Source organism: Zosterops lateralis (assembly GCF_965231275.1).
Source record: "Zosterops lateralis genome assembly, chromosome: 2".
NCBI lineage: Eukaryota > Metazoa > Chordata > Aves > Passeriformes > Zosteropidae > Zosterops > Zosterops lateralis.
In genome coordinates, this window is record NC_139763.1 from 82,018,170 (window position 1) to 82,045,370 (window position 27,201).

Here is a 27,201-nt window from a genome sequence, read left to right on the forward strand (position 1 = left end):
GGTCTGCAGCACAGTCCTGCCCTTTGCACAATGAGAGGTCCTGTCCTCAAAGTCACATCCTCTCAAGTAAGAGTAGCATCAACCCAGTGTCAGGGAAATGCTGAACTCAAGGTTTTCTCCACACAGCTCAATGAGGTTAATTGATGAAGAGATGCATTTAATTACACAGCAGATTTCAGGATCTGTGATTTTTTATGTTGTTTCAATTACCTGATCTGGAGGATGAGGAGGATAATAACTTAAGTAGAAGGTCCTGATATCAAGCCAATGTAAGCAAAACACTGAATTCTTCCTCCTGAAGAGCTAGAGGTGCTTTACAAGACTCCACTCAGAACCACAACAGCTAAAGTGTGTGTGCTCTCAGGCTCTGATTTTTGATGTTAAGGAAGCTCTTCTGTTATTCCTTTGAATGGCCAATGCTGTGTCCCTTTCCTTTACCCCTGCAGTGATGGCTGGGCAGACAGGTACGATGTGACAGAAGGGTACCAGAATGAAGCTGTTGGTGGGATAACAATCAAGCTGCAGTCTCCAGACGTGAAATGGTTTGATGATTACTACCTACAGCTTCGGCCGGAAACTAATCACAGGAACCCATGGTTTCAGGAATTTTGGCAGCACAGGTTCCAGTGCCGGTTGGAAGGATTTCCTCAAGAGAATCCTAAATATAACAAGACTTGCACAAGTAAGTGAATTTATTACTTTTGCTGTGTGAAACAATGTGAATGAAGGTCTGGTCTGATGCAGTAGGGTCTGGTGAAATATTGAGTCGGATTGGAGGGAAAAAAAGCTGTACTTGCAATGCTTGCTGTTTTCAAAATGATGAAAAGGACAATTTGAAAAGTGTTCAGATTTCCAAAGAATCAGAGAGAGCTTCAGTACCTAACTCCTCTCTGTATTTGAAAAACTTGTTGCTCCTCCACCTCCATAGGCATGTAAGCACTTTCAAAAATGCTGCAACACAAAATTAAATGTGCCTTTTCAGAAAAAGAGCTAATCATATTGCTTTGGCTCACCAAAGCAATGAGAGAGCTAACATACTAAAAGTTATATGAAGTGCATACGGCAGTGATGATTATTTATGAACTTCATATAAAACACTACGTGATTTGAAAGATGTCATTAGGTTTTCTTTCAGCCATGGGTAATTTCAGAATATGCCATTTTGAGCTGAACTATTTTCATTCAATTGTACTAATTTTAGCAAAAGCTTCCACGATATTTTGTCATTTCTGCACAACAGATAGATGTGGTACATTTTTCCGGGGGTTTGTTCGGGGTTTTTTATTATTTATTAATTCTGTTAATTGCTCTTAATTTCATGAGATGGCAAGTAGTACTAATGTTGTCTAGGCTGTGAACTGGCACCCATGCCTTGCATTCCAAAGGGCATGGGTCCCTCTGGCACCAGTAAAGCAACAAGAGGCACAGCAGGAACCGACAACTCAGTGCCTCAGCAAGGGGACCCCCAGACTACCTGAAAGGGGTCCTTTGTTCAGAGTTCTTCCTTTGTGGCTAGAAGGACTGTTTCCCAAGCCCCTTCTCATACTCTGTAACTCTCTGGGCAAATTTTTAACTATTTCTGACCCTTGAGAGATCACTAATACAATGGGTTTTCTGGCAGTGTTGGGGATAAGCTGGTGCTGTGCCTGGGCATTAGTCCAACTACAGCTCTAAACCCCAAGGGTTCTTCCCCCCTAAAATGTCACACCCATGAGACCAAGAAATGTCTTAAAAGATCAGAGTCTTGGATTTATCCAACACAAACCCCTACCTAAATCTCTCTTAATGACCTTCAAGTCTTCATTTTGATTTGGACAAGGTTGCAGTGGAAATTTGTGAGTGAGATGTAAATTAAATCTAGGAATCCCAGAATCTCGGTGTACACCTGCCACATTCAACTGACTTTTCCCTACTATTTTTGTTCTATTACCCTTCCAACACAGTCTGAAACAGGTTTTATTTTCACTATTGACAGATACTGCATATTGAGCAGCAAACTTCATTGATTTTTCTCATGATAATGTAGACCTGTTTCCTGAGATGTCACTGCAATGGGCATAGCTGGATGCAGGCTAATAAAGACCTGGTTTCTATCACTGTGCCATGTAAAAAACATTTTAATTTGAATTCTCTTTGTTTATTTTTTAACTTACCTTTTACCAACAATGTGTGAATCTGATTTATATTTTATGTGAAAGATTGGGAACTATGAAATGTAAGTGCCTAGAGAGTCTTTTATAGCATCTAAAATAAAATTCATCACCACAGAAAAATTATCATGGGGTTGTTGGGAGATGTTATTTTATACACAAATTCACCCAGTTATGGATATAAGACAACTTAATCATAAAGCTTGAATAGTTTGGTGTGAACGGCACTCATGGCTGAAAGCTTTCTCACAAAGAACCACAACTCAAATAAGTTGCTAAAACCTGGAACGTCCAAGACAGAAAAAAAGGTGCAAAAATCCAAACCTTCTGATTTGCACATCATGAATAGAGAAGATTTTTTTCCAAATAGATTGCTCTAATTTCCTTTTCTTCAGTTTTATTGTAATATTCAGTGCTGGACTATGATATGTACAGTAAAAAAAAAAAATGAAAACCATATTATAGTTGCTGTAGGGCAAAAAAAGTTAATTCAAATGTGGAATTTCCCAGGTTAATGACACTATGCTCAGCAGTCAGTTAAAACTGTCCATTTAGTCAGGGTTTTCACACAGGAAGAAGTTAGTCATCGTATTACTTGGTTTTATAGTTTTGATTTTTTATCTAGACCATCTGTCAAAATTCCTTTAAAGGAAATTCAAAGTTTGGCCTGAAAGATGACATGCAAAGATACTTAATGGCATTTTTTGTGCCTTAAGTGCTGAGATACCTATGCTATTTTTTCCATAATAGCTCTAAAACTAGGCAAGGGCTTATGATATACTGAAGAAACTTGAAGTTACTCCACTCTGCGGACTAACCAGCAAGAAAGACATAAATATATTCACTGAGAACTGCAAGAATGAGAGATTTTGATGCTGTGACTTTAAGATCAAAATTACCATGAATATTTGAAATTGGCATGGTAATTGTTGTTTCTGCCTCCTTTTATATCACCTGTATGAATTTGAAAATTCCTATATTACTCCTATATTATATTATTCCTATATTTGTTTATTTCAAACACTCAAAGTTGTGAGTCCTAAATTCCCTCAGTTCAGACTTCACAATTGTAAAAATGATACTTGCCCTCAGTGGTCACAATAATTTGTCAGATTGTCTTAAGAGTTTCTGCATGATGAGGAATTAGTTTTGGTTCTGATTCCACCTGGTAAGAAAACAGGACTATATCCTTTAGTTTATCTAACTAAATATGTGGTCTTTGCCAGAAACTGCATAAAAAAATTAAAAAACCCCAACACACTAAGAAAAATAAAGCTACAGGTGTTTCTTAGGATTACAATTAATGAGATTAGGTTAAATAAGAACTGCTGGAGAGAAACCAAAACCTATTTTATACATCAAAGGTCAAGCAATTCTTTACTTCTTAGAATAAAGATAAAAAGATAAACATAGAGCTGATGTTAATAGACAAGGTCATTATTAAATGAATGCATCTATATAAAAAGCAGTAACCATTATGTTATGGGAAACAAAATTAATTATTCTCTTTAATCTAGTTGTGTTGTCACGAATACACAAACAATGTTTAACAGTATAATCAAGTTTATTCAATAAGAAAATAAACACAGGAAGATGTGGCTGAAATCTAAGTAATAACTGACTTCACCTATGCACCAGCTATGAATTTAGCTGTTAAAATCTCTGCATTTGCTTTGATGAATCCTGCCTAGTAGAATATTAGGTTACATTTATCTCTGTAACAGAAAATACATGAAGCCATAAATCATTGTAATCATCTCCAGTGACTTGTGAGTATTTTTCTCACTTTTTAAAGTAAGGTATTCATAGACAGTTTCAGGGCAGGTATTATTATTAAAGAATACATGATTTATTAAGATATGTTTAATAAAGTTATGAAACCAGCCAAACAAAGAGAATCCAAAACCAATAAAGTTCTTTTTCGCAATTCATTTCTATTAAGCACTAAAAAGTTTCCATCCCTTCACATACGCTTACTTCACACTGAGTTGAAAATTTCAGCATCCAGCTCATTTTTCATTTGCAGATTAGAACATACTCACTTAATCCAAATGGGTGTCACTGCTGTAGCTGCTAAGAACATTGATTTTCTGCCCAGCTGGAGCACTACAGAAAGTGAGAAGTTCACAGACTTATCTGACTTGATTTTCGGTGTAATCAGCTCCATGCCACAGGAGAGCTGCTGCTACAAGCTACCTCCAAAGAACAAGAGTCAGAACAAAGAGTTTAAAATGTATGTGTAAAAGGAGGCATTAAATGGCCTCCAAACACTAGGGATTTTATGAGATTTGGGGTTGGTTTCACCTCTAGAACCAGTCAGAGATTTTTTAATATCTAAGACCATAATTCAAAGACATTCATAAATAAGTGTGCAAGCTGATCCAGATGAGTAACTCCACTGAATGACCAGCTTCAGGTCTCAAAAGGCTAATCTAATCCTTTGGTATTGATTGTCTTTAGACCTTTGAAGACTAGACGATTATGTGATTGCTTTCTTTCAGACAGGGTTCCCACCAGACCTCTAATTCCTAGTACCTTTTCATCCTAGTGAGGGTGTTTTAAAAGTACATCTTAACACCAAGCAGAAACAAAACCCAACATAAGTTAATTATGTGGTGAAGCTCTGGCTCAATGGACATTACTGGAAAAAGGCAAGTCCTCAAAGTCACCAGCAGCAGAAGCATATTTATTACATTTACCAGTCTGTTAATTTATTTATTTTACCTGCACTGTCAAGTGATATTATTTTTCCCATGCTGTGCAAAAGCTAGAGGCACGGATGAAAGAGCATTTATGGTGATACTCAAACACAGCCCAATACCAGAATACACATCCCAAGTATCTGTGACCTAAGTCATAGACAATAAAGAGTAAATAAATAGAGGCTGAGGATGCTGAAGAAGTGCAGTATCTTGCTTTGACTGGAAGAGACTACAGACTTAAGAAAAAAATAGCAGTTTCATGTAAAGGAACAGTGGGAATGAGAATCTGGAGGGAGGTGATAGGTCACTTGTTCAGGTACTTACAGTAGGGTCCTGATATTAAATACTGTAGTTCAAAGCAGTGAAGTAGAAAACAAAAGGGAAATTATGGGGCTGGGTCATCACAGGCAAAGGTCAGCCACAAACAAGACATAGAGGGCACCGGAAGTGAAGAAAGCAGCTTATGCCTGACATCGCTGGGAGCAAGGCCCCAGTGACAGGGTTTCTAGGGAAGAACACACAGTGATGTACAGGTGTCCTGGTCCTCCCAGGTAAAGGAAACTTGCAGTGGCAATCTGAATGCAAAAAGGATGCAAAAATCCCAAATTCCATCCGTGGTTTAACTATGTGGCTTCTCTGAGATAAAAGTGCTTTTGCCGAGGGTGTAAAAATTCTCATAAAAGGAGGATGACCAATATATCTCCAAGCAATTTAGAAGAGGATTAAGAATGAGTGACTTTATTTGCAGAAAGGGAGATTAGGGAAATTTGGGATAAATACAAAAAAAGTTTTGCAGCTTAATGTGCACATAAAATGAAAGCTCAAAAAATACTTACCTCTTTGCTGAATCTCATCCAGTTCCATCTATTTTTAATGAGTACAAAAGGACACACAGAAAGGTTTCAGATGAGCAGAAATTTGGTTTAACAAATCACTCTTTTGGGTTTCCAGAGAGAATGAAGGAATAAAACAGTCTTTTCAACTGCAACATGCAAATCTGTTGATTAAATGTAAGTTCTAATGCCAAAATTGGTTTAACCAGAACTCAGCCAACAAAACTTAAGTGCTGTCAGAACGGAAAGGCATTTTCCATATTTCAAGGAATGTGTCACATTTAAACATCCTATTCCTCAGATTTAACATTCCTATACTTTTATTTTTAGATTGCAAATAAAAGCAGAACAAATTTAGTTAAAATTCATTTCTGCTTTTTAAACAGTGAATTAGAAAGCATTTTATTTCTCCTGAATAAATCCTGTGTGTCATTCAGTTTGATACTCATGCTTGGGCACTGGTAAGCTGAATTATGGTCCAACCCTCATTTTTATGCCCCACATTTCAGACCTGGAACTCAAACACTGTTATTATTACTTTTACAGTGATGCTGGGTCAGATCCGGAAGTTTCCAAAGGCAAATAAGCTGTAAGGAATAAATCCAGATCTGAATTTTCTAGCAGCCTGATATAATCTGAGCCAGGAGCCCACACAGACATGTTACTATTTTTTTTTATTCAGAGAAAGAAGCAGTGTGACACTAGAAACTGCTTTATGCTCTGGTTTATATTTTTGAAAGCCTTTTTGTTATAAATTGATTCTGATTTAACATATCTGTAACTCAAATATTTTAATAGCTTTAATCATCTCATTGTTGTTACAGAATTCATCAAACTCCTCCAAAATCTGACTAGAAAATTACATTTGTTTTTCCTTCCATTTGTGTTCCCTGACTTCCTCCTTCAATATATTAAATGTATGTGAAGATACAACTAATGTGGCTTTCTTTATATTACAATTGTTTTTCCACCTGCCTTTCTGTGCCTTGGAAAATACATGGACCATGTCTCACTAGCCTAAAAAATTAAATTATAATTAAATTTATCCAGATTATATACATTTCATATTGGATGTTTCAGTTGGAGAGATCCTGCCATTCTTTTCTCTCAACAGTTCAACTTCCTATATAGATTAAAATAATTCATATAAGCATGTTTGCAAGTACAGAGTTTTATGCCACCATTTAATGTGCTTTTGTACCTGTCATGGTTGAGCTTTGTTGCAATTTGTAACCAAAGAAACTGAATTCTGTAGAGAAAGAATAGTACTTTTAAGAGAACGACAATAGTTTTAATAGAATTATAATTTTAATAGTACTGTTAAGAGAATTATATGGAGAAACAGATATCCATTTACTTACCCTCTCCTAGGACTACCAATTGCTGGTACTCTCTTTGCTGATTATACTGAGCTTGTCAAGAGAAGCCAGACTGCCACAGTTTTGTGGGCATCCAGGAATGAAGGTCCAGCTCTCATCAGATCTGTGAGCACTCTGGGAATGCCATGACTGTGCAGGTTTAAATAAAGGTAGAACACCAAAGTCAACTAAGTATTCTGAGGAAATATTTTGAAAGTCGTCTCCAGATTTCAGTACATTGAATTTGGTCTTTCAGTCATTCTCAACGTTTTGGTGCTACTCAACATGTAAAATGTAACAGTTCTGATACTGCCCTTCAGTTAAGAGTGAAAAATAGAACTTATCAAAAGCATTGGATGAGGAAATTTCACTGGAATTCCCTGTCAAATTTTAAAAGTGTTCCATAGCAGCATTGAAATAGGTCATTTGTGTTTTATTATCTCAGTAACACTGAAAAGCTTTGTTTCAGGTTTTCAATTTGCCTTCACATTGTTTCAGTCTTATACTATGTGTTTTGCCTCAGCATCAAAATGACACTTCCCAGAGAAAGGATATTTGAACTGAAATATATGAAATTTCCCATAGAGCAAAAAAATACCTCTTTTCTTCAGTCCAAGAGCCTGTAATAAATTAAAATAGGAAAACAAATAAATAAATAAACCACTGCAGCTTATTTTTTAGCCAAAAAATACACATAGAACCTTACAAACAACACAGAATTGAAAGTTACTTTATCACTTCATATTGCTTTGATAGAAGCTCTGACAACTGATTTTGGAAAAGGTTCCAAAATCAGTTTTTTCTATATCTTTAAGAATGACAAGTTAATTAGATATGAAAAATATAGGGGGTTTTACAGCTTTTCCTCTGTCTCATAAGATACCACACATTTCTTCAGTGGACAGACATGCATGTTTCTGGAATGACTGACTGGTGGCATGTCATCCAGAGCATACAGATCCAGGAAAAGTTACACGTGTTCCCAAGGGGCACAACAGGGACAAGATGCACCTGCTGACAGAGTTAAGAAGCCACACACTATATCCTGCAGAAGACAGACATTAGCATGGTTTTGTTGGAAAGATTACCCTGTAGTCCTGATTTTTTTTAAGACATTCACTAAGGCAAAGGAAAGAAAATATAGGAAAACATATTGGTTCATGGAGTTCATGGACAGTGAGCAGAATGTGTATGTGGGACATATTTGCCAGCAAAACTAGAACTCATTTTTGTCAGCCTCTTGTCCCTCAAAACAGAACTGTGTACAAAGAATCACTGACATTTTTAATGCCATATTTATGGAATTATATACGAACTAAATTGTGATATAGTCACGGGGAAACATTATGAAATAATTGGAGGCTGCAGGATATGCCTGTGGTTTCCATTGTAATGTCTCTTATGACTTTTTCATAAACAACTTTTTGATCACTGAGAATAACAATAATAATAATAATAGTGAAGAAACAGTAACAATTTCCCTTCATTTCAGCAAACTGCTCTGCACTTTGAAAAAAATATTCTCCCATATTGTGTCTCATATTTTGTTCTCCCATTTCTCCTCAGAGAATGAAATAAGGGGATTGAGGGATCCTCAGAATGTAAACTATTTTCATTCTTCCTTTTACCCTTTATTCATTCTTTAAAATGCAAAGTATTGTCATCTTTGGAAAAGTTAGAAAGCAGAAAAAGCATATTGAACCATGGTAATTTTGCAATCTTTAACATTCTTGTTTGATGAGGCTTTCTAGCATCACAAGCTGGCAAGGAGAAAAAATTGTATTTCTTCTTCCTTGAGGGTAAAAACATGGAAAAAAGAGAGGAATAACAAGTTTTCCATCAAAAATCCATAAAATAATAAAATATATTGATGAATGCTTATTTTCATGCTCAGTACTAGAAACAAGAGACAAACTTCAGAATTTGCTGCAAAGATGTGGGTTTGGTTTGGTTTGTTTTTCCATATTTGGAAGGAGGGAGTCAGGCGTGGAAAAACTGTTTTATTAGTCTCACTGGTAGCCAGGACCACCAGTTCTGGGAGTTGCTGAGCTCTGGAGCGTGGGAAGCAGTCCAGAGCTGGCTCACCATGCACAGGGACTAACAGCATCCATAAGAGCTTTCTTGGATCACTGCCCATAAGTACACTAATTGTTTCTAAATAGATCCAAGAAATGAACCGTTGCTAGTTGCTATCACTTTCTTGGTGAAAGAATGTTTCTTTTTCATCATCTACATATTTGTGTGCTTTGGAGACTTGACAGCAGAAAATAACAAATTTGGATAAGGATTCTAGTGCTGGGCCATCCTCTTACAGTTAATCATACAATAGAATCATAGAATAGAATGGTTTGGATTGGAAAGGAAAGGACCATAAAGACCAAGTAGTTTTATTCGCCTTGCGATGGGCAGGGATATTTTCTACTAGACCAAAGCCTCATCCAACCTGGATTGAACACTTCCAGGGATGGAGCATTCACAGCTTTTCTGGGCAACTTGTTCCAGTTTCTTACCACCTTCAATTTCTTCCTCTAAACCTGACTTCTTTCCATTTATAGCCATTCACCCTTGTCCTATCACTATGTGGGCCCTTTTGAAAACTTCAGCATAGATTCATAAATAGGTTGATATATTCCAAGCAGTGCCATTCCCATTAAATTCATCCATGCCACCTTTCCACAACATGATCACCTTGTGTCAGGAAAATTCTTGACTGAAGACAGCACTCATGCATGAGTAATATAGGTAAAATACGTGCTGGAGTTCCAGCAAGAAAAATATGCAAGAACTCTTAAGTGAACAATATGTTTAAGGCTACCTAAATTATAATTGTTGCAGAGATAGATTTAAAATATTTTCACCTTTTTGTTGTTTTTGAGTGAGAGACTACCTTTTAGCTTATGTATTCAGCCTTCTCTTAAAGCCACCACTAGGGTTACTGAGGTAAGTAAGCACGGGTAAACTTATATGCTTCAAATCTGACATGCCAAAATACTTTGTGAAATGGGTTGAAAGTAACTTTCTGCCTTGAATTTGATTGGAGTTCTTTCTTGCTGGTGTTTTAAGGCTTTATTACAATATACTAAAAAAAACTTTTGTCTTAGTTTTTATGATTTTCCCCTAAATATAGAATCTTGTGGTACTATAAATTGACCTTGGTAGGTTGGATTTGCCCCTATACAGAAAAGTAAGGCAATTAATATCTCAGGCAAATGTATTCTCCAGCTGCAGGAAGTATATTAAAATTCTCACAACATCTAAATCCCTCACAACTCCATTGACAATTGCCAGCAGCTTCTAGGAAGAGCTAAGCAGCCTCATTATAAATCATCAGGTGAATGGAATGAAGTTCAGTGTTTAAAGGAAATCAGAATAATAATTTCATAAAATTGAAGCAGGAATCCCAGTGGAGAGTAAGAATTAAGAAATAAGTTATTAGATTTTTAAGCAATCATATGCAATAAAGCAGCTGAAATATTGTTTTATGATAAATACTATTGCCAAAGCAAATTTGAGTAATTCTAATGGCTACTATAATTAACTGCATGGTGTGTTTGCTGCTAATTTTGTGGATGAATAATTGGTTAAAACAAGTTTTATGTATTGCAATGTAATACGCTTGTACAATTTTCCACTTAATTTCAATTAATATGGGTTTTACATGTACTTCACTGTTGTAGTGTTTATGCCTATTATTTTTAATTAGGAAAAAGCAATACCTTGATAGAACAGAACAAATGAGCAGCAGTCTGTATTTTTTCCAAGGATTTTTTTTTCTATTAAGATACTTCAAGCTCATGTTGTTTAGCCTTCCAAAATGTTAATTATCACTGCTCCTGAGGTGACTGAAATGGTGCTGCCAGCTTCCACTTAAAACAGAGGGGAAAAAGGAATCTCTCAGTTCTCTCATTCACTTTCTGACCTCTACACAGTGTTTTTCAGTTCAAACTATGTATTTTACTACCCTTCCTGATGTTTCCAGTGCTGCAATAGATTTTTAGTGATTAGAACTATGGGGTGATGTTCTTCTTCACCACTGAAAAATTGTGCTTGTATGTATTCATACCTGTTTTATGACAGAATTGATCACCAGCGGGGGATTCTTACCCTTTTCCACTAAAGATGCCTACACATCATGATGGGTTCCTGTCTTCTGGATGGATATTGTTAAACTAGATGAGTGCCACCCTGAGAGTCATATATTAGTCTTAATTTCTTTAAAGAAAAAACTTGTCGGTGCCCCAATCTTCTCATGGCATAAAGTACTTCTCAGACTGTGCTGCCTCTGCAGCTCAGATGGGCAGGTGTGAGCACTATCCCTGCCCCTCACCAATGCCTCCATGGCAGGCAGATTCTCATGGAGTGGGCAGGTTATTTGCATTCCTTTTTCTCTGGGCTGCCCACACAAGGAAGGGACTCCCTAGCTCCTGGGGTTGCTGCTTGGTTGATAAAAGGAGAGCAAATGTTCTAATAGAGCTCTTTGTTTGTCCTGCCTCCAGAGACAAATCTTTCTAGGCGTTGGATAAATACCCAGCACCAGTGATGCAGCTGTTTTATCTCTGACTCTTCTCACTTCCCCAATATTAAAGATCTTGTGGCTAGACTGCAGCTGGGAAGAAAAACTCCAACCTACCCTTCCATAGTTTGCATGGTGCTGTCAGCAGAGGAAATCTGTGTTAGTGATAACAGTGTGTTATAAAAAAATAAAGGTCTTCAAGGTGCTGCTGCATGATTTTTTTCTGTGCATTTCACAGAAGCAATAAATAGAGACTAGAAATACAAAAATCATCTTTTAAAAGCCAAAAAAATTAGGATTCACCAATTCTGGCTAAACAGAGTCATTACCTCGCCCACACTGTCAAACCTTTCACAGATATTTTAATTTATTTGCCTGTATTTCATTGTTATCCTCACTACATAGAGAGAGAGGAGCAAGAGATGTAGAAGAGTTATTGTGGGAAATTTTGGTACAGTAAAGGGATGTTGCCTAGGTCAGTCTGTTTGCACAGGATTAGTTCCATGTCTCTGAAACAAAAGTGTTTTCATAGAATTATAGAATGGCTTGGATTGGAAGAAACCTTAAAGATAATGTAGTTTCAGTTTCTCTGCCATGAGCAGGGAGACCTTCCACTAAGCCAGGTTACTCAGAGCGCCCACCCAACCTGGCTGTGAACACTGCCATGGATGGGGCATTGACAACTTCTCTGGGCAACAGAGTTCACTGATTTTCCAGAAGCAGAATTTTTTTAATAAGCTTTCTAGAGAATAAACTCTTATTAGCATTTATACTTCAACTAATATTTCTGAAGGTTTGAAGAGATTTCTGGAGGTGGAGAAAAGTTTCTGGGTTCCCTAAAGTATTATATTAAAATGCTTTAAAAATACACATCAAAGAGCAGCACTCTAAAACTATCATATGTGAAGTGAGCTGATGAGCTGCAGAGAAAAATGCATCATCTGGATAATACAATATTTAAAGAGGACTTCTACTTTCATTTCTTTGTTTTTATTCTAACATGGTCAGTATGTGTACCAATAAAAACAACATTTATGAGCTGTTTAAGACACATAAAATACCTTTTCCACTGTTAATAATTAAACCACCAGCAGATGTCTGAAAATCTAACTGTATCCCAGCCCTATTCACTTAAACTCTCTGCTTGTTCCTTGACAGGCCAGATGACTCTGAGGACACAGCACGTTCAGGACTCAAAGATGGGCTTTGTAATCAATGCAATATACTCCATGGCCTATGGGCTCCACAACATGCAGCTGTCCTTGTGCCCAGGCTACGTGGGCCTCTGTGATGCCATGAAACCCATAGATGGCCGGAAACTCCTGGAATCCCTCATGAAGACTAACTTTACTGGGGTCTCTGGGGACATGATCTTGTTTGATGAGAATGGAGACTCACCAGGAAGGTAATTGTTGACATTTGTCAAACTGTTTAATAGCAGAGATGCTAACAATACATAGTAGAAATGTGCAGACTTGACAACAGTGCTAAGGTCTCATACTCCTAGTTTTACATTTCCTGATTCCTGTGCTTATTTTGTAAAATTATTTTTATGTGCATTTTTAATGGCATTTCAAGTTAAAGATGTGGACTTTCAGTGGAAAAGTTTCCTGCATGAATTTGCATTTTCATCTGTACCATTTTAAAGCGTTATTGTTGAAAACAAACAATCAGACCTTTATGTTTGTAGACCATGATGTCCACCACAGCCTTTTTCTCTCTTTATGTGGGTGTTTAAGTGTATGTGTTTGGTTGACCTATAAACAATCATAGCAGACTTAGTTCTTTTATTCAGAAAGCTAAAACAGTATCAAAAATATTGTACTGAGGCATCTGGGATTTATTTTATCAGAATTAATAAAAACCTGCTTACATATATTCCAAATAAAACCTTTCCACTTACATAACACACTAAGCTATCAATCCATACTGTGTTGCTCTAAGAAAAATTCAGCTTATTTTGCTGATAGCATGTTTGAATATATATACATATACATTTTATATATATAGGCAATATAAGACAAGTTTTTCTATGACACATGTATCCATAGAAATGCACATTAGAAATGGTCATGAGTTTCTGCCTACTGAATTTTCAGAGGATGAACAACAATATGATAGTATTCAAAGTATATTTATTTGCTATATTTTGATGTATTTATTGTCTCATTCACTGCTTTTGCTCCAGTATTGTTTGAGATAACCCTTTATCTCCACATTATTGGAAGGTTTTAAACATCTTTGTTATGGTCCTATATCAACAGATGACTAGAGGAAAATTTTTTATCCTATACACTCATTTAAATTTTTTCTTCTCCCACTAATGTGAACAGAAAGGAAATCAGTAACTTCCTAGAAGAAATGGGTTGGAAAATTTAAAATCATTGGTCAAAATATTTTGACATTTCCAAAAATTTCTATGATTTCAAACTTGATTTTTTTTCCTCGTTCTATTTGCAAACCTATAAAGTCAGCATTCTCCCCAAAAGCAAGCAGGACAGCCACCTACACAGCAGTCTGTGTCTGTTTCTGGAGACACAAATTTTCAAATTCTTCAGACTCAAACTCTATGGAAGGGCACTGTGAGCTTGTAGGAGAACCCAGGCACAAACTGGCAGAAACCTAGGAAAATTTAAGATGGAAATTTGTTTTCAGAGCTTTTTTAGCATGAGCAAGGCTGTCTTCTTCTAAATAATTCTATTTTTACAAATAGCTGAATTTTAAAGAAAGGTGTTAGGTCTGAATTTTTCTGGCCAAATTCCTTTAAAAATACTTATTTCAGACTTCTTTAAACAGATTTCTTTTTTGTTTTAAAGGTGCCCAGATGCAGTGAACTGCATCCTACCCTATTCCAATTGGTTTCTTGTGTAAAAATTACTACAATGAATGAATAATGTGTGGCCTGTCAAAAACAAATATGTGACACGACAACATCAATAACAATATCTAAATGTTGCAGAGATCTCCTGCTTTACCTTTTCTTCATGTTGGCATTCTTAACAAGAATATTTTAACACCATTTGTTGCAAGGAATTTAATTGAATATTTTGGATATTTTTAAATTTTAAGATGACGAATAAATTATATCATGTGCAGTCATTTGCTCAGTCACAATTGGACATAAGTATTTCACTGAAGAGCATGGGGACACCACGTTGAATGTGTACTTCAGTATCCTGACTTTAAGAAAGTCCATCTTCCCTGGATTTGTGTGACATTTGTGTCTACTCAAACTAATGAACTGTGTGTGGTTACAAACTGGTCACAGGCTTCATTTTCTTTTTAATTTATTTTTTAATCATAATTCTTTGTGTCCCTCTTGTCCAACAGCAGTCATATCATTAAATCCAGTGTATGTGCTTAAATCAGACAACATTGAGTCAAAATGTACTCTCTCATGATTAAGAAGATTTTATAGGAAGCTCTATTTCTAACTTCCAGGTTTGGAGTAGTGTATAGTCTTTTAAGCACTGTCAATCACATATTTGCAAGAGCTTGGAGATGATGCACTCGTACTAGAATAACTCATCTGCCCTGTTCACTTGCACTGATAACTGGATCTTCACTTTGTAAATCAAGAATTTCAATCCTCATGGCTATACTCTGGTGGTGGTGTTAAGCAGGCAACCAGAACATAAAAAGCATTTCTGACCTAGATAGCTCAGGATTTCGATGTATAGCAAAAAGGTTTTGATATTATACAACAGATGATTAATCCCACAAAATTGTTTGAATTCTGGCCTTATTCCAAAGTCCTTTATGTGTATGTTGAGTTTTAAGCAGGCAGGCAGTCTAGTGTAGGTAGGGCCAGTTTTATGTGACACAAAAGTTATGGAAAAAAAAAGAGTATGGAAGTCATGATTCCTCAGGAAGATAACAATTATCTGTAAATGTAATTGCAAAAACTCTAAGAAGAAATTGAGCAGGGAAGAACAGGCAAGGAAAAACATGATGCTGATGTTTTGACTGTGCTACCAATAGAAGATGTATTCCTAGCAACTTCATGGCACTTCTGTTTTGAAACAAGTATTTTGCACAGTGATTAGAGCACTGCTGGAAATGTGCTATTATACCATCTGGTCTCTCCTATCCTAAAGTGACAAACTGTCCCTGTATTATCTCAAGGAACCTCCAGGGAGCCAGTGACTCATGAGCCTCCACTATACCAATGGACTTAGTGAATCTGGCTATTTCTACCCATCTATCAATGCTGTTCTCCACAGAGAAGAGAGACAAGACTTATTGAGACAATACTATACTAAATTTGTTAGGTTCCTTTCTAGTATTCCCCTTGTGATGTATGCATGGAACTACTACTGGGGAGATTATTGGTTTAGGTCCTTTGGCCTAACAAGCACTGGCAGTACTTTTGTTTGCCTGTCCATGAAATGTTAAACTGAAAGTTTTAACGAAGTTATACTCATAGGTGTGCTGCAGTGCCTGATAATGTTTGCTCTACTGTGGCTTCTGTGCTAAATTTTTGGTTAGTCTGTTTAATCCTTGACAAACTGTTACTATGGTTGTAAACCTCAGAAGAAAGTTTATAACCATGCACAGAAATCTGTTTCTTTGGATTTGTGCTTGTGTTATCTGGATTCAATTATTTTGTGTCAATCTGGCATTCATATCTCCAGTTTTGAGGACAGCATTGTTGAAGCTGTGGATATTTCCTTCTTTATACAATATGGAAAGTGAAATATTTCAAAATCCAGAAGCATTTTTCATTCTGTGTTTTAGTAATTTCTTCTTCATTATCAAGAACAATATAAGGTGAAGAATATCACATTGTCCCTTCAGTCAGACTCCACTTTCATTACCTTTCATAGGCTGCTTGCAGTCCTGATCCTGCCCTGGGTGTGATTTTGGCATTGAATCCCTGCTGTACCATAGTTTCTCCCACTGTGACAGAATTTTTCATGATGCAAAGCTTCCTGAGATCTGTGGACGGACAATATTATAAAATAGTTTTCCTATAATTTTATCTTTTACATCAACGTGGGAAAAATGTTGATGTTAGATATAATATGGCTACTGCTTGTCAGTCTTAAAAATGTTTCCTCAAAACTTAAGAGAGATATCTGTGTATCTGTTGTGGTTTAAACCCCAGCCAGAAACCAAGTGCCTTGCAGCTGCTTGCTTAGTCCTGCATCAACAGAATCAGGGGGAGAACTGAAAGAGCAAGAGCTAGAAAGCTTGTGGGTTTAGATAAAGACAGTTTGACAAGAAAAGCAAAATCCATGCACACAATCAAAGCAAACTGAGAAATTCTTTCATTTCTTCCTAGGTAGGTAAGTGTTCAGCCACGTCCAAGAGAACAGGACCCATCATGCATTAATGGTGACTTGGGAAGACAAATGCCATAACTCCAAACATCCCCTCCTTCCTCCTCCTTCCCCCTACTTTATATACTGAGTATGATGTCTTATGGTCTGGAATACTCCTTGAGTAACTTGGAGCCATCTGAGTCTCCTCTTAACTTCCCATTCATTCCCAACTTCCTTGCCAATGTGACAGTCCAAAATGGCCTTGGCCCTATGTAAATCCTGCTCAGCAATAACAAAAAACATCTCTATATTATAAACTGTTTTCAGCACAAATCTAAAACACAACCCATTTACCAGACACTGAAGAAAATTAACTCTAGTCCACCTAAACCCAGCAGGGTATCTTCCTTAAGAGATTGTTTGATTTAATGAGCAGGTTGTTTTCCTCATCTGTATATTGAATTTCATAAATTACGCTCTTACAATACCACTCTTAATGCAACCCTGTCTATATGCTTTGCCTTCAGAACTAATTTGGTGCCTACTGACAGGAAAAAGATGTCTCCTTTTTTATGAAAGAGGCAGCTTTTCTAAAGCCAAGATTGTCTTAACCTTTTTGTTTTCTTATTTTCCATCAGTAAATTTCATATTGCTTAGAGATATTAATTCCAAATCCACTAAAGAGAAGGTAAAAAAAAAAGCATGGTATCATTTCTTCAGGAGCTGCCCAACTTTTCAAACATGACTTATATAAGTGCTAAAAGTCCAGGCCTATATGGCAGAAAGGTGGGCTGGTGTTCAGCTGTAGGAGGGAGTCCAACGTGACTCCACAGACTTTCTGCAAGACTCTGGGGGAACTGAAAAGAAAGTAGGAAGAAGATGAACATGAAACAGAAAATTCTGATAAGCTCTATCTTTGACCCAAAAGCAGCCTAGGACTGAGTCATGAGTACTTTTTCTCTTCTAAGCCATACTGTGCAAGGAATTAAATGTGTTCCAATCACAGAGGAATTACATAAAAATGACTGTATGGATGGGAAAGACCAGCATTTGCTGATGCAATGTTGAACAAAAGAAAGGGGAAAGAGAAAAAAAAAAAAGGAAATATTCCTGCACTCTGTTCCAGAAGAGTGATGCCTGATTCTTCTCTGGATGCCACACGAAATTTCATCTTGCAATCTTACAGCACAGGAATTTTCTTTTGATCACACAGAGATTGCTTCTGCCTCACTTTGAGAGATTATCTGTTGTTTTCTTCCCTCAGGAGGGGAATAAGCACCTGCAGACAGTGAGGAGCACGTAGTGATAGGAATTGGCATTATAGGTTTAGATTACTCAGCGTCTGCTGTAGAGGGAACTGGGACTCCATATGCAATTGGCTTCCAGGGCTGAAAGTTGCACAGATTTAATTCTGTTTGACTCATTTCATTGTTTTCCTTAAATAAATAGTTATTCTCAGAAACACAGTCACAACCCCAGGGTGTTCAGGGAACTTTTTATGGTGATACAAAAAACACCCAAAAAAGCCCCAGCAATAAACCTGAAACAAAACTTAATAAAAAGCAAACAAAGAAAACACCCCAACCCCTCAACTTAACATACAAAGGAAAAGCAAGATTATGAAATCACTGAAACTATAGTGAGATACTCAATCATAATGCTTTAAATTTTTTCTTTTTCATTTCAACATGCTTGATTTTCAACTGTATGGTGTTCCTTTAATTTGGTATATTTCATGATGTTCTTCTCAACTTAGCTGTCTCTCCTTTTTGTTTCCAAAGATATGAAATCATGAACTTTAAACAAATGGGGAAGGACTACTATGATTATATCAATGTTGGCAGCTGGGACAATGGTGAGCTGAAAATGGATGATGATGAAATATGGTCAGAGAAAAGTAATATCATCAGATCTGTATGCAGTGAACCTTGTGAAAAAGGCCAGATAAAGGTAAATATTTTCTTATTTTGCTTCAGTCTTGTAGTATGCACAGCCTTGAACTTTGAAAGGAAGTTTTTTCTTGACTTCTACATGGAGATGGTATCCCACACTTTAATTAACATGTACAGACTTATGTATTTAGTTCTTACTCTTATCATAATCATCTCACTATTTTAATAAGCTGCCATTTTCTTGACTCCTGTATCTGTGGACTACTGACTTATTTTTTATTTTTTTTTTTTAAACTTATATTCTGAATGCTTTCAAACAGATATTGTTTGGAGGCTTTTTGCTGCATGTTTTTACAGTGTCTGATTCGGTGGAGTGCAAATCCCTGACTGGGCCTTGTCAGTACAATTGCAGGTAAATTATAAATAATAATTGCTACTATTTCAGTGCTAGACATAAACAGACTGGAACGTTATTAGTCAGATCTTAAGTCTGTGGTACCATCAGAGAACATCAACTACTACCACTACATCGAACTTCAGGAAATATAGGCAACATATTTTTTAATCATACCTGGTTTACTGCTTCTTTGTTTTCCAGGATTTTTATTTTTTCCTTCCTCCCTTCCCACGCTGCAGTAAGCAAGGTGCTTAGATGAATGTGTCATATATTAATTATACACTGTTTTCCTTCAGCATCCCATGATGCTTCCTGAAGAACAGTTAAAATACTGCAAGTCTGTAGCTTACCTTACAGTAATTTATATAAAAGCTAGTGGAATGAGGAGATGGGCATGTTCAACCCATAAAAAAAATAGGTGTGATTTCTGACCAATCTCACTGGAAGCTCAGTTTTCTCATGTCTTAAAACAGTATGACTGAAAATTGGGAAGCAGCTGCCAAGAGAGGCTGATGGGAGCATGACCAATCTCTGCAACGCAAAGTGAATCTCTTTAGTCTGAGTTTTACAGAGTTTTAGGACACGGTCACCCTGTTTAATTCACTAATTAGTCTTTGGCAGAGTCATTTAAGTGAGTTTCATCAGACCAATTGTATTTGTCTCCAGTGTAAACATGAGGAATTATGTCAGACTTGTGAGCAATATGCTATTCCAGATGAGGAGTCATCTCATCCATGTGTAGGCTTTGAAAACAGTTAAGATCGAGCTTGGTGTAGAACGATTTCTTTCTCTTCATTGATGATAAAAGACATACAGATAGGACAGCTGGTTTTGATGAGAACACACCTTCTGCAGACACATAAATGCAGGTGGGATGGGTTACTCCCACAGTCACAGTCTGTTTGCCTGCTCTAGGCACAAAGTCACATCACACGCAGAGAGGACAGAGGTGGGCAAACAGCTAACATCTGCAGAAGTGTGTGGCTCTGAGTTCCTTTATGATCTGTTGTCACAACACAAGTGAAGGGAAGTATCTTGTAATGTTCATTAACACCTTCCACTTTCTACCCACGCTCCCAAGGATTCTCTCAAGAGGATTCCTCACTATGAAGCCAAGTCATCACACACTTAGATATATACTTGAAGTCCAGTGCCTGAAATGTTCTATTTGCTCCTCGTTAGGTTACTGATCATGAATCTCAAAGTTTACTTGACAGTCTTTATCTATATTTCTTCTACTTTTCATTCTATTTAAAAATGAAAGAAATCACAAGATATGATTTATTCTGGAGGACAGATACACTCTTTCACAACTAGCTCTAGTCTCAACTCTTGCAGAATAAACTACTTATGCTCTTCTATCCTTTCTATCAGTTTAACTGTTTTGGTGGTTTTTTGGTGTTGTTTTTCTTTTCATACTGTACAATTAAAAAAAAAAAAAAAACAACAACAAAAACCCCCAACCACACTACAGAATTTGACATTTTTGAAGTCCTCATATTGATGCTGATAAAAATTAGATAATATTTTTTTCACTGCAGGGTTGAGCAATCTCATTCTTTTTGATTATGCTCCTTTACATGTTTGGCTTTTAAATTAAAATTGCAATAAAGACATTTGGCTTTGAATACACTTTCTGAATTCATCATTGCAAAAGATAAAAAATTCAACCTATTTTTTTATGCTGTAATTGGGAATATTTGTTTATAAACTGGAAAGAGCAGAGAAACTGGGAATACTTTGTTTCAAAAGAAAGACATATTGACAAGAAGCACAGGTCTTCTCAGACATGATAAATAAGGATCTTGAAAAACCTGCATTTCAATCCCAAGCATGCAGTAATCTTTGGTAGTAAATTGTGAAATGGGAAATCAGGTCAGACGTTAGAATGGAGAAAGATAAGTTTCTAACCATTAAATGGTAATTAGAAATGCAGTAATTATATAATTTTAGAAAAGACATGTTCAGTTTGATGTCTGGAAAAATCCATTTTAAAAAGCACTCATTACTGGATGAAAAATAGGCACCCAAAATTCTTTGGTTAACAAATCCTTAGGGATATAATATTGTTGACATGTTTCTGTGTATGGACCACAATGGAGTGAATTATGTGTCTTCATTATCATGCACTGACTTCTGTAGGAACATCGACATCTATGGAGCTTTGCAAATTTTAAGAGGGAAAAAAAAATCTTTTTTGTCATTCTCTACCTCTACTTGTACATCTCTGGGATTGGTGGATTCTTTCTTCTGGTACCTACATGATGGGAGAATGAGAACTTTGGTCACATTTTATTCTTTGAAAACATATAATGAAAAGGAATATTAAAATTTAAAAAACTTCTTCTATTAGGAAGAAAAAAACCTAAAAATTAAATTAGAAATTGGGTCAGCATGAATATATGTTTATGATACTAAAACAAAATGTAAATTTTTGTATCAGGTGATCCGTAAAGGAGAAGTGAGTTGCTGTTGGACCTGCACTCCTTGTAAAGAAAACGAATATGTCTCTGATGAATACACATGCAAAGCCTGCCAGCTCGGCTCCTGGCCTAATGAGGACCTCACAGGTAAATGAGTTGAGATTGTGCTTGTGTTGTCAATGAAAGTGCTCATCTAATGAGCTGAAGAAATAAATGGCAGATATAGGTGAGTATGAGGATGGTTTTGGTCAGAAGGAACATGGGAATAAAGCTAAAATTTGAACTGAAGCTGATATTTTTCTCCTAAACCTGATCCAGGAATTAGTCACATAGTTCAACTCCTTTCTAAACACCTGAATTACTAGATCTTAAAATTAAAAAAAGTTCTGGTTTTGTATTCAGGCCTGTCCTAACATCTAGCTGGTAATACAGATCTTACCCTTCCCCAAATAGATACAGAAATCAGGTGCTTATCAGGGAAATTATTAAGGAAGATTGAATTTAAAAGTTTTATTATCCCCCCAAGCAGAGGAATATTGTGCTACCTTTTTTTTTATCTGACAAAGTTCTGATTTAGTTGCTGTAGTTACTGCTGCTATAGCTCAAGTGCTCCAAACAGATTTTGGTTTGCATTAGTTTTTTTTCATCAGAGTCTTCTGGAACAGTGTTCATTCTTGCCATGGGATACACCTCTATGCTCTTGCAGAATACCAGTTAGGCTTCTTTGGAGATAAATTACTCCAGCATTGTATCCTACAGCCTCTCTTTTTATGGCTAATAAACAAAATTCAAATATTCAAACATTCAGAGCACAAAATTCAAACTTCAAAACACTGTTCAAGGATCATATTCTCACTGTGCCAGGCTCGGTATAGACAAGGAGAGAAAAGACAGGTTATTTTCCATAAGAGGTCACAGACCTGATTTGCATATAGTTTCTATGGATGAGGGAAAAAACTTTGAGGTGTGAGGGAAGACAAAGGAAAACACAGTTTGCTGCATGAATTTATGTAAGTGGGAGAGTGTAAGGCAAGGCTTGGCCTCTAGGCAGATTTTTATTTATAGAGTTAACACTTTCCTGCTTAAGGACTGTTGCATTGCTGTGATAAATGAGCTTGGCTACCAAATTATTGAAAAATAACATTTAACCATGAAACTGATGGAGTACTTTTAAGAAAATGTCAAACATGACACTTTCCCTGAGAAAAAATCTTTCAACTGAGAAAACTGAAATAGCAGTAAAATGGACTTTCAAGTTCTGCTGTGTCTATGCTCCCATAGCCCAGTTCCCCCAGTTCTGCCTCCATGGGCAACCAGCAACCAGCCAGGAAAACCTTCCTCTCTCAGGGAAAGATTTCTTGTGCCAGGAGAAAGGAGAAGGGGATAAAAAGAGAACAGGCTCTGTGTGTCCCCAAAAGCAGATTATTGAGGGTGTGGTTACAATGTAAGGGACACTTCTCAGAAGCTTCCAAAGGCCACGTTGCAAGGACCAGGTTACTGCACCAGGCTGGTCCATTCATGAAGGTCAACTAGTGCAACTGTTCTTCAGCCTCCAGGGATTTTGTCTGAGATGTTGTAGATCCCAGCTCATGCCCTTGTTTAGGCAAACTCCTGAGGGTTTACCCAGCACAGATCAGCTAAAAAAGGTACTGGAACAAGTCAGTTAGGCATTTGTTCCAACTGCAAACAGAGAAGCCAGAGAATCAGCTGTGGGAAAGAACTGCCCACTGACTTGGTGAAGATTTTGTAATTAGACACTAAGCACCATATATAAGGCAAACTGGAGTGACCAGGCCACCAAGTTGACTCTCAGGCTCTGTGCTTTGAGCTGGCTCCCCAGGACATACAAATTTCCATGGTTCAAGCATGATGGTGTTGTGGTCTCATGGGAGAATTCACCCTCTGAAAGTCTCACTCTGCCCTCAGAATGGAAAAGTGGGATGGGTTGGCCCCTCAAAAGCTCAATGGTTTCCCACCTATCAGTGATTGTTTTTAAGGAAATCAGCTGTATTTTTACTCAAGCCAACAGATTTGTGTGTTACATGAGCAAACATTTTGTGTTTGTTTGCAAAATTACATTTTGCAAGCCATTTGTCTGGCTTCAGATATGCATTTTATGCCTTTATGGGGACCAAAATCAATCTGTACACAAAGGAACCCTTGACATCAGTGCCAAGCAATTTTCCTCAGGAGATCTAACACTTGTTCCTCAGCCAGGCACAAATTTGGAAGGCCCTGTTTGGTAAACACCCCTCCTCCGCCCCTTTGGCCACCACGAGCACAGCTGGTGGAATCTGCCCTCCTAGTAACAAGACACCCACCTCACAACTTCAGAGATGTCTAGTCCCCACTCAACTTATTATCAGCATGATGGCTGCATCTTGTCTTATTTAACTTTATATCACAAAGAGATTTTTAAGAAATCTTTTCCCAGCTTATCCATACAAAATAATGAGCTGTTTTTTTAATGATCATATTTCTAGTGCCAACTTTTGTTCTTATAAATAAAACTGCCTCTGAGTCTTATTTACAACATAGGATTTAGTAATAAATGTGCATTAAAAGTAAGGAGAGGTTGATGTATTTTGTATTCTGGCAAGGAAATTTCCTTTCAGTTTATTAAAGTATGCAGCAATCTCCTTGAAATGTCCCTACATCTGATACTGCAGCATACTAAGTCTCTTTGCTGCTTGATAAAGCCATTTCCTAGGGAATGTCAGCTCCACAAGGCTACACATATAAAAAACTCATTAGAATAAGTCTTTCCTGCATGATCACCTTCAGATGAGAGTCCTGTAAATTTATCAGCCACACACCTGATATGGCTTTCGACATGGAGCTGCACCTCACTGTTTGCCAGAGATCTGATCTTGGATAAAAACTTATTTGGAATCCTTTCTTGGCTCACATAATAAAACATTGCTTACATCTTTCTTATATTTCTGCTCAATGATCAGCATCAGTTTTGTGCCACAAACATCACTAAATAAAACATGTAATGGCAGCAACGTTGCTGGCAGAAAGGAAGACAGATTTATGCACTTTTTCAGCCACCTATGGAATATCAGAATTCAGATGTAGCAGGGGGAAAGACAGAAGGGATGCAATATGTGTAGGAAAACAAAGTTATTCTCAGAACAGAAAAAGACATTGAAGGCACAGTGAACTCAAAGGTAATGGAAAAGGTAAGTAGGAAAAAGAGTTTCTCTTAATTAAAACAGTAACTGGAAAATATCTCCATCTAGAAGTGAAGCTGAGGCAAGAAAGGGAATGTTAATTACCTATATTTTATTTCATCACAAATTTCAGATTGCTTTTGCATCAATATTCCCCAGGGATCAGGCTCCTCCTTGGACAGAAACCTTGGATAGAAAGTTGTTTCCTTTTTTAAGATTTGTATGTACTATCCCAACACATACCAGAAGTAATTTTCTTCCTCCTGGCTTAGTATCAAGTTATCAATCTGCTGTAGCTCCCCTAAGTCCCCATGTGTTGTGTTGGCAGCATCCATATAATACAGCACCAATTTACACATTAGTGTGGCCAGCATGGTCAAGCCATGGACTTAACTGCAGCAGGAGCGCAGTGGTTTAAGTATATCTGCCAGTCACTCTGCTCTTCCTCAAAGCTCTTCTTTGCATTATACTCACAGCAGGTGGAAGAGAAAGAGATGCCAGGCAAGTTTAGATACAAATGGAGGGATTTTCTTAGGGCTGATGACCAACACTGACGCTACTTTTTCAAAAAGCTTTAGGAGAATCTGAGGACGTGGACTTCTGCATTCAAAAATGGTGCTTTAGAAAGACCAAATAAATTTTGTTCAATGTCTCAGAGCTTTTCCAGTGTATGCAATAACATCTTGGTTCAGTTGTGACTAGCATTTAAGGATATTTTTGAGGTGAGAAAGAAGCAATTATTCTCTCTTTCTGACATTCAAGGACAGCATTCAACAATACCAAACCCAAAGTTTTGTCTCAGGAGTGACCTCAGTGACTTCAGGAGTGGCAAGAAAATTAGATTATATTGAGCTCAGTGACAATTGGATTATTTTCAGGTTGTATTGACATATTTCTCAGTCTCTGTATTCCAAATATGCCGACTATTTAATTTCCTTAATTGGATTCCCATGGAAATAGGAGTTTAACAATTTACACCTCTTGAGATTTTTTTTTTTTTTTTTTTTTTGCACCATTTAAGGGTGAGAGTATATATCAGAAATATATATTTTGACTATAGCTACAAAACTGCTTTCACCAAATAAAGTACAGTAAAGCCAGGATAGCAGCAGTATCATGATTTTGCTGCCCATCTGGAAGTAACAGATAAGAGATAGATTATCCAAAAAAACCTTGGATGGAAACGACTAAAAAATGTGCATGGCAGAAGTCATGGGGATCTGAGCCTCAGTTGTCTCATAAAACTGGATTCTGCTCCTCACCCAACAAAAGGCAATTCATCTCTTGCCTGAAATATTTTCAAAGGGTAACTGCTTGCTCCCATCAGGCTGCTTTCTTGCATTCCCTCTTGCAAAAATTTTGCAGCCATGGGTGATTTCATCAATTGCTTGGCACGGGTCAGAGCATAATTTAGTCTGTGTTGACACTGATTTTTCTGCTGAAAAATTGCTAGTATCTTGCTTTTGATCATAATTGTTAAGGCCATAATTGAGACTGAGGGTAGGAGAACACAATCTTAATCTGGTTATTTCCAGTGTTATAAATGCATGTCAGCAGAGATAAAATCCAGTTTTCACCCTGTTTTCTGTGCCCTTTATTTCTCTTTCCTTTTAATTTCTTACTCCAAATGAAATGTAGCCATTGCCATAAGTCACATTCACTCTCTCCCTCTTGGAAAAGGTATATGTGGATGAGTTAAGGTTTTAGGTGGCAATATAATGACCAGGATCTCATTTACTCCTCCTTTGGTTCTGGGTTTGCACAATTTTCTTCCTTCCATTGCTTGTTCCGGGTAAGGTGTGCACTTCAGCTTCCGGTCCAGCAGGAGCCACAGAGCACTTCAGGCTCAGGTGAGCTCGTTCAATGTTGCTGAGCTCAACAAGCAGTGCTCAGAGGTTCCCTGGCTGGATGAAGGGGAACTCACCAACAAAGCCAGAAGGACCCACTTGCAATTGTGCCTTATGTTATGGAAAGTTTGCATTTGGAACAAAACATTTGCAACACACAGAGCCAGCAATTTTTAGTGAAACAAATCAAAACAGTAGAGTCAGCATAAGGATAGACTGTATTGTTGTAATTCATCAGTTGTTCCCGTCCTTCTGCACACTTGTGGAATTAAGGAATAATTTCCCATATGGTCACAAAGTAACTTTAATGTACTATTCTAAGATTCATGGCCTTGTCTCTTACTTCAATGCACCACTAAATCCACATATTCCAGTTACTGGGGACTCAGGCCTCTGAGCTACAGATGCTCCAGCTTTCGTGGTATAAGATGTGACCAATCCCAGATCCTGCCCTGCAGAGGTGACAGAATACACACATGCACAGTCATCAGCTGCCTCCATTGCCTGTGCAAAGCCACCTTTGCTGATAGCTTCAGTAAATATGCCAGTCTGGGAGCTGCAGCAGCTAAGAAGACACTTCTATGTGCCCTGCTCTTGTAGCAAGTTCAAAAAGTCGCACCAGAGTAAGGCAAAGGACTGGTAACTA

The 27,201-nt window shown here is 37.2% G+C and overlaps 1 protein-coding gene across 3 annotated transcripts in view; it reads left to right on the top strand.

Annotated features, from left to right (window-relative positions):
* GRM5 (glutamate metabotropic receptor 5) overlaps nucleotides 1-27,201 on the top strand; it is a gene marked incomplete at both ends in the record, with an annotated part of 228,923 nt that overhangs the window by 174,633 nt on the left and 27,089 nt on the right. For all 3 annotated transcript variants that reach the window (XM_083881469.1, XM_083881467.1, XM_083881468.1), the window contains 4 exons: nucleotides 447-682; nucleotides 12,715-12,961; nucleotides 18,602-18,770; nucleotides 21,553-21,679. In XM_083881469.1, the coding sequence (XP_083737595.1) occupies nucleotides 447-682; nucleotides 12,715-12,961; nucleotides 18,602-18,770; nucleotides 21,553-21,679 (779 nt within the window). The remainder of the gene's footprint in view (nucleotides 1-446; nucleotides 683-12,714; nucleotides 12,962-18,601; nucleotides 18,771-21,552; nucleotides 21,680-27,201) is intronic.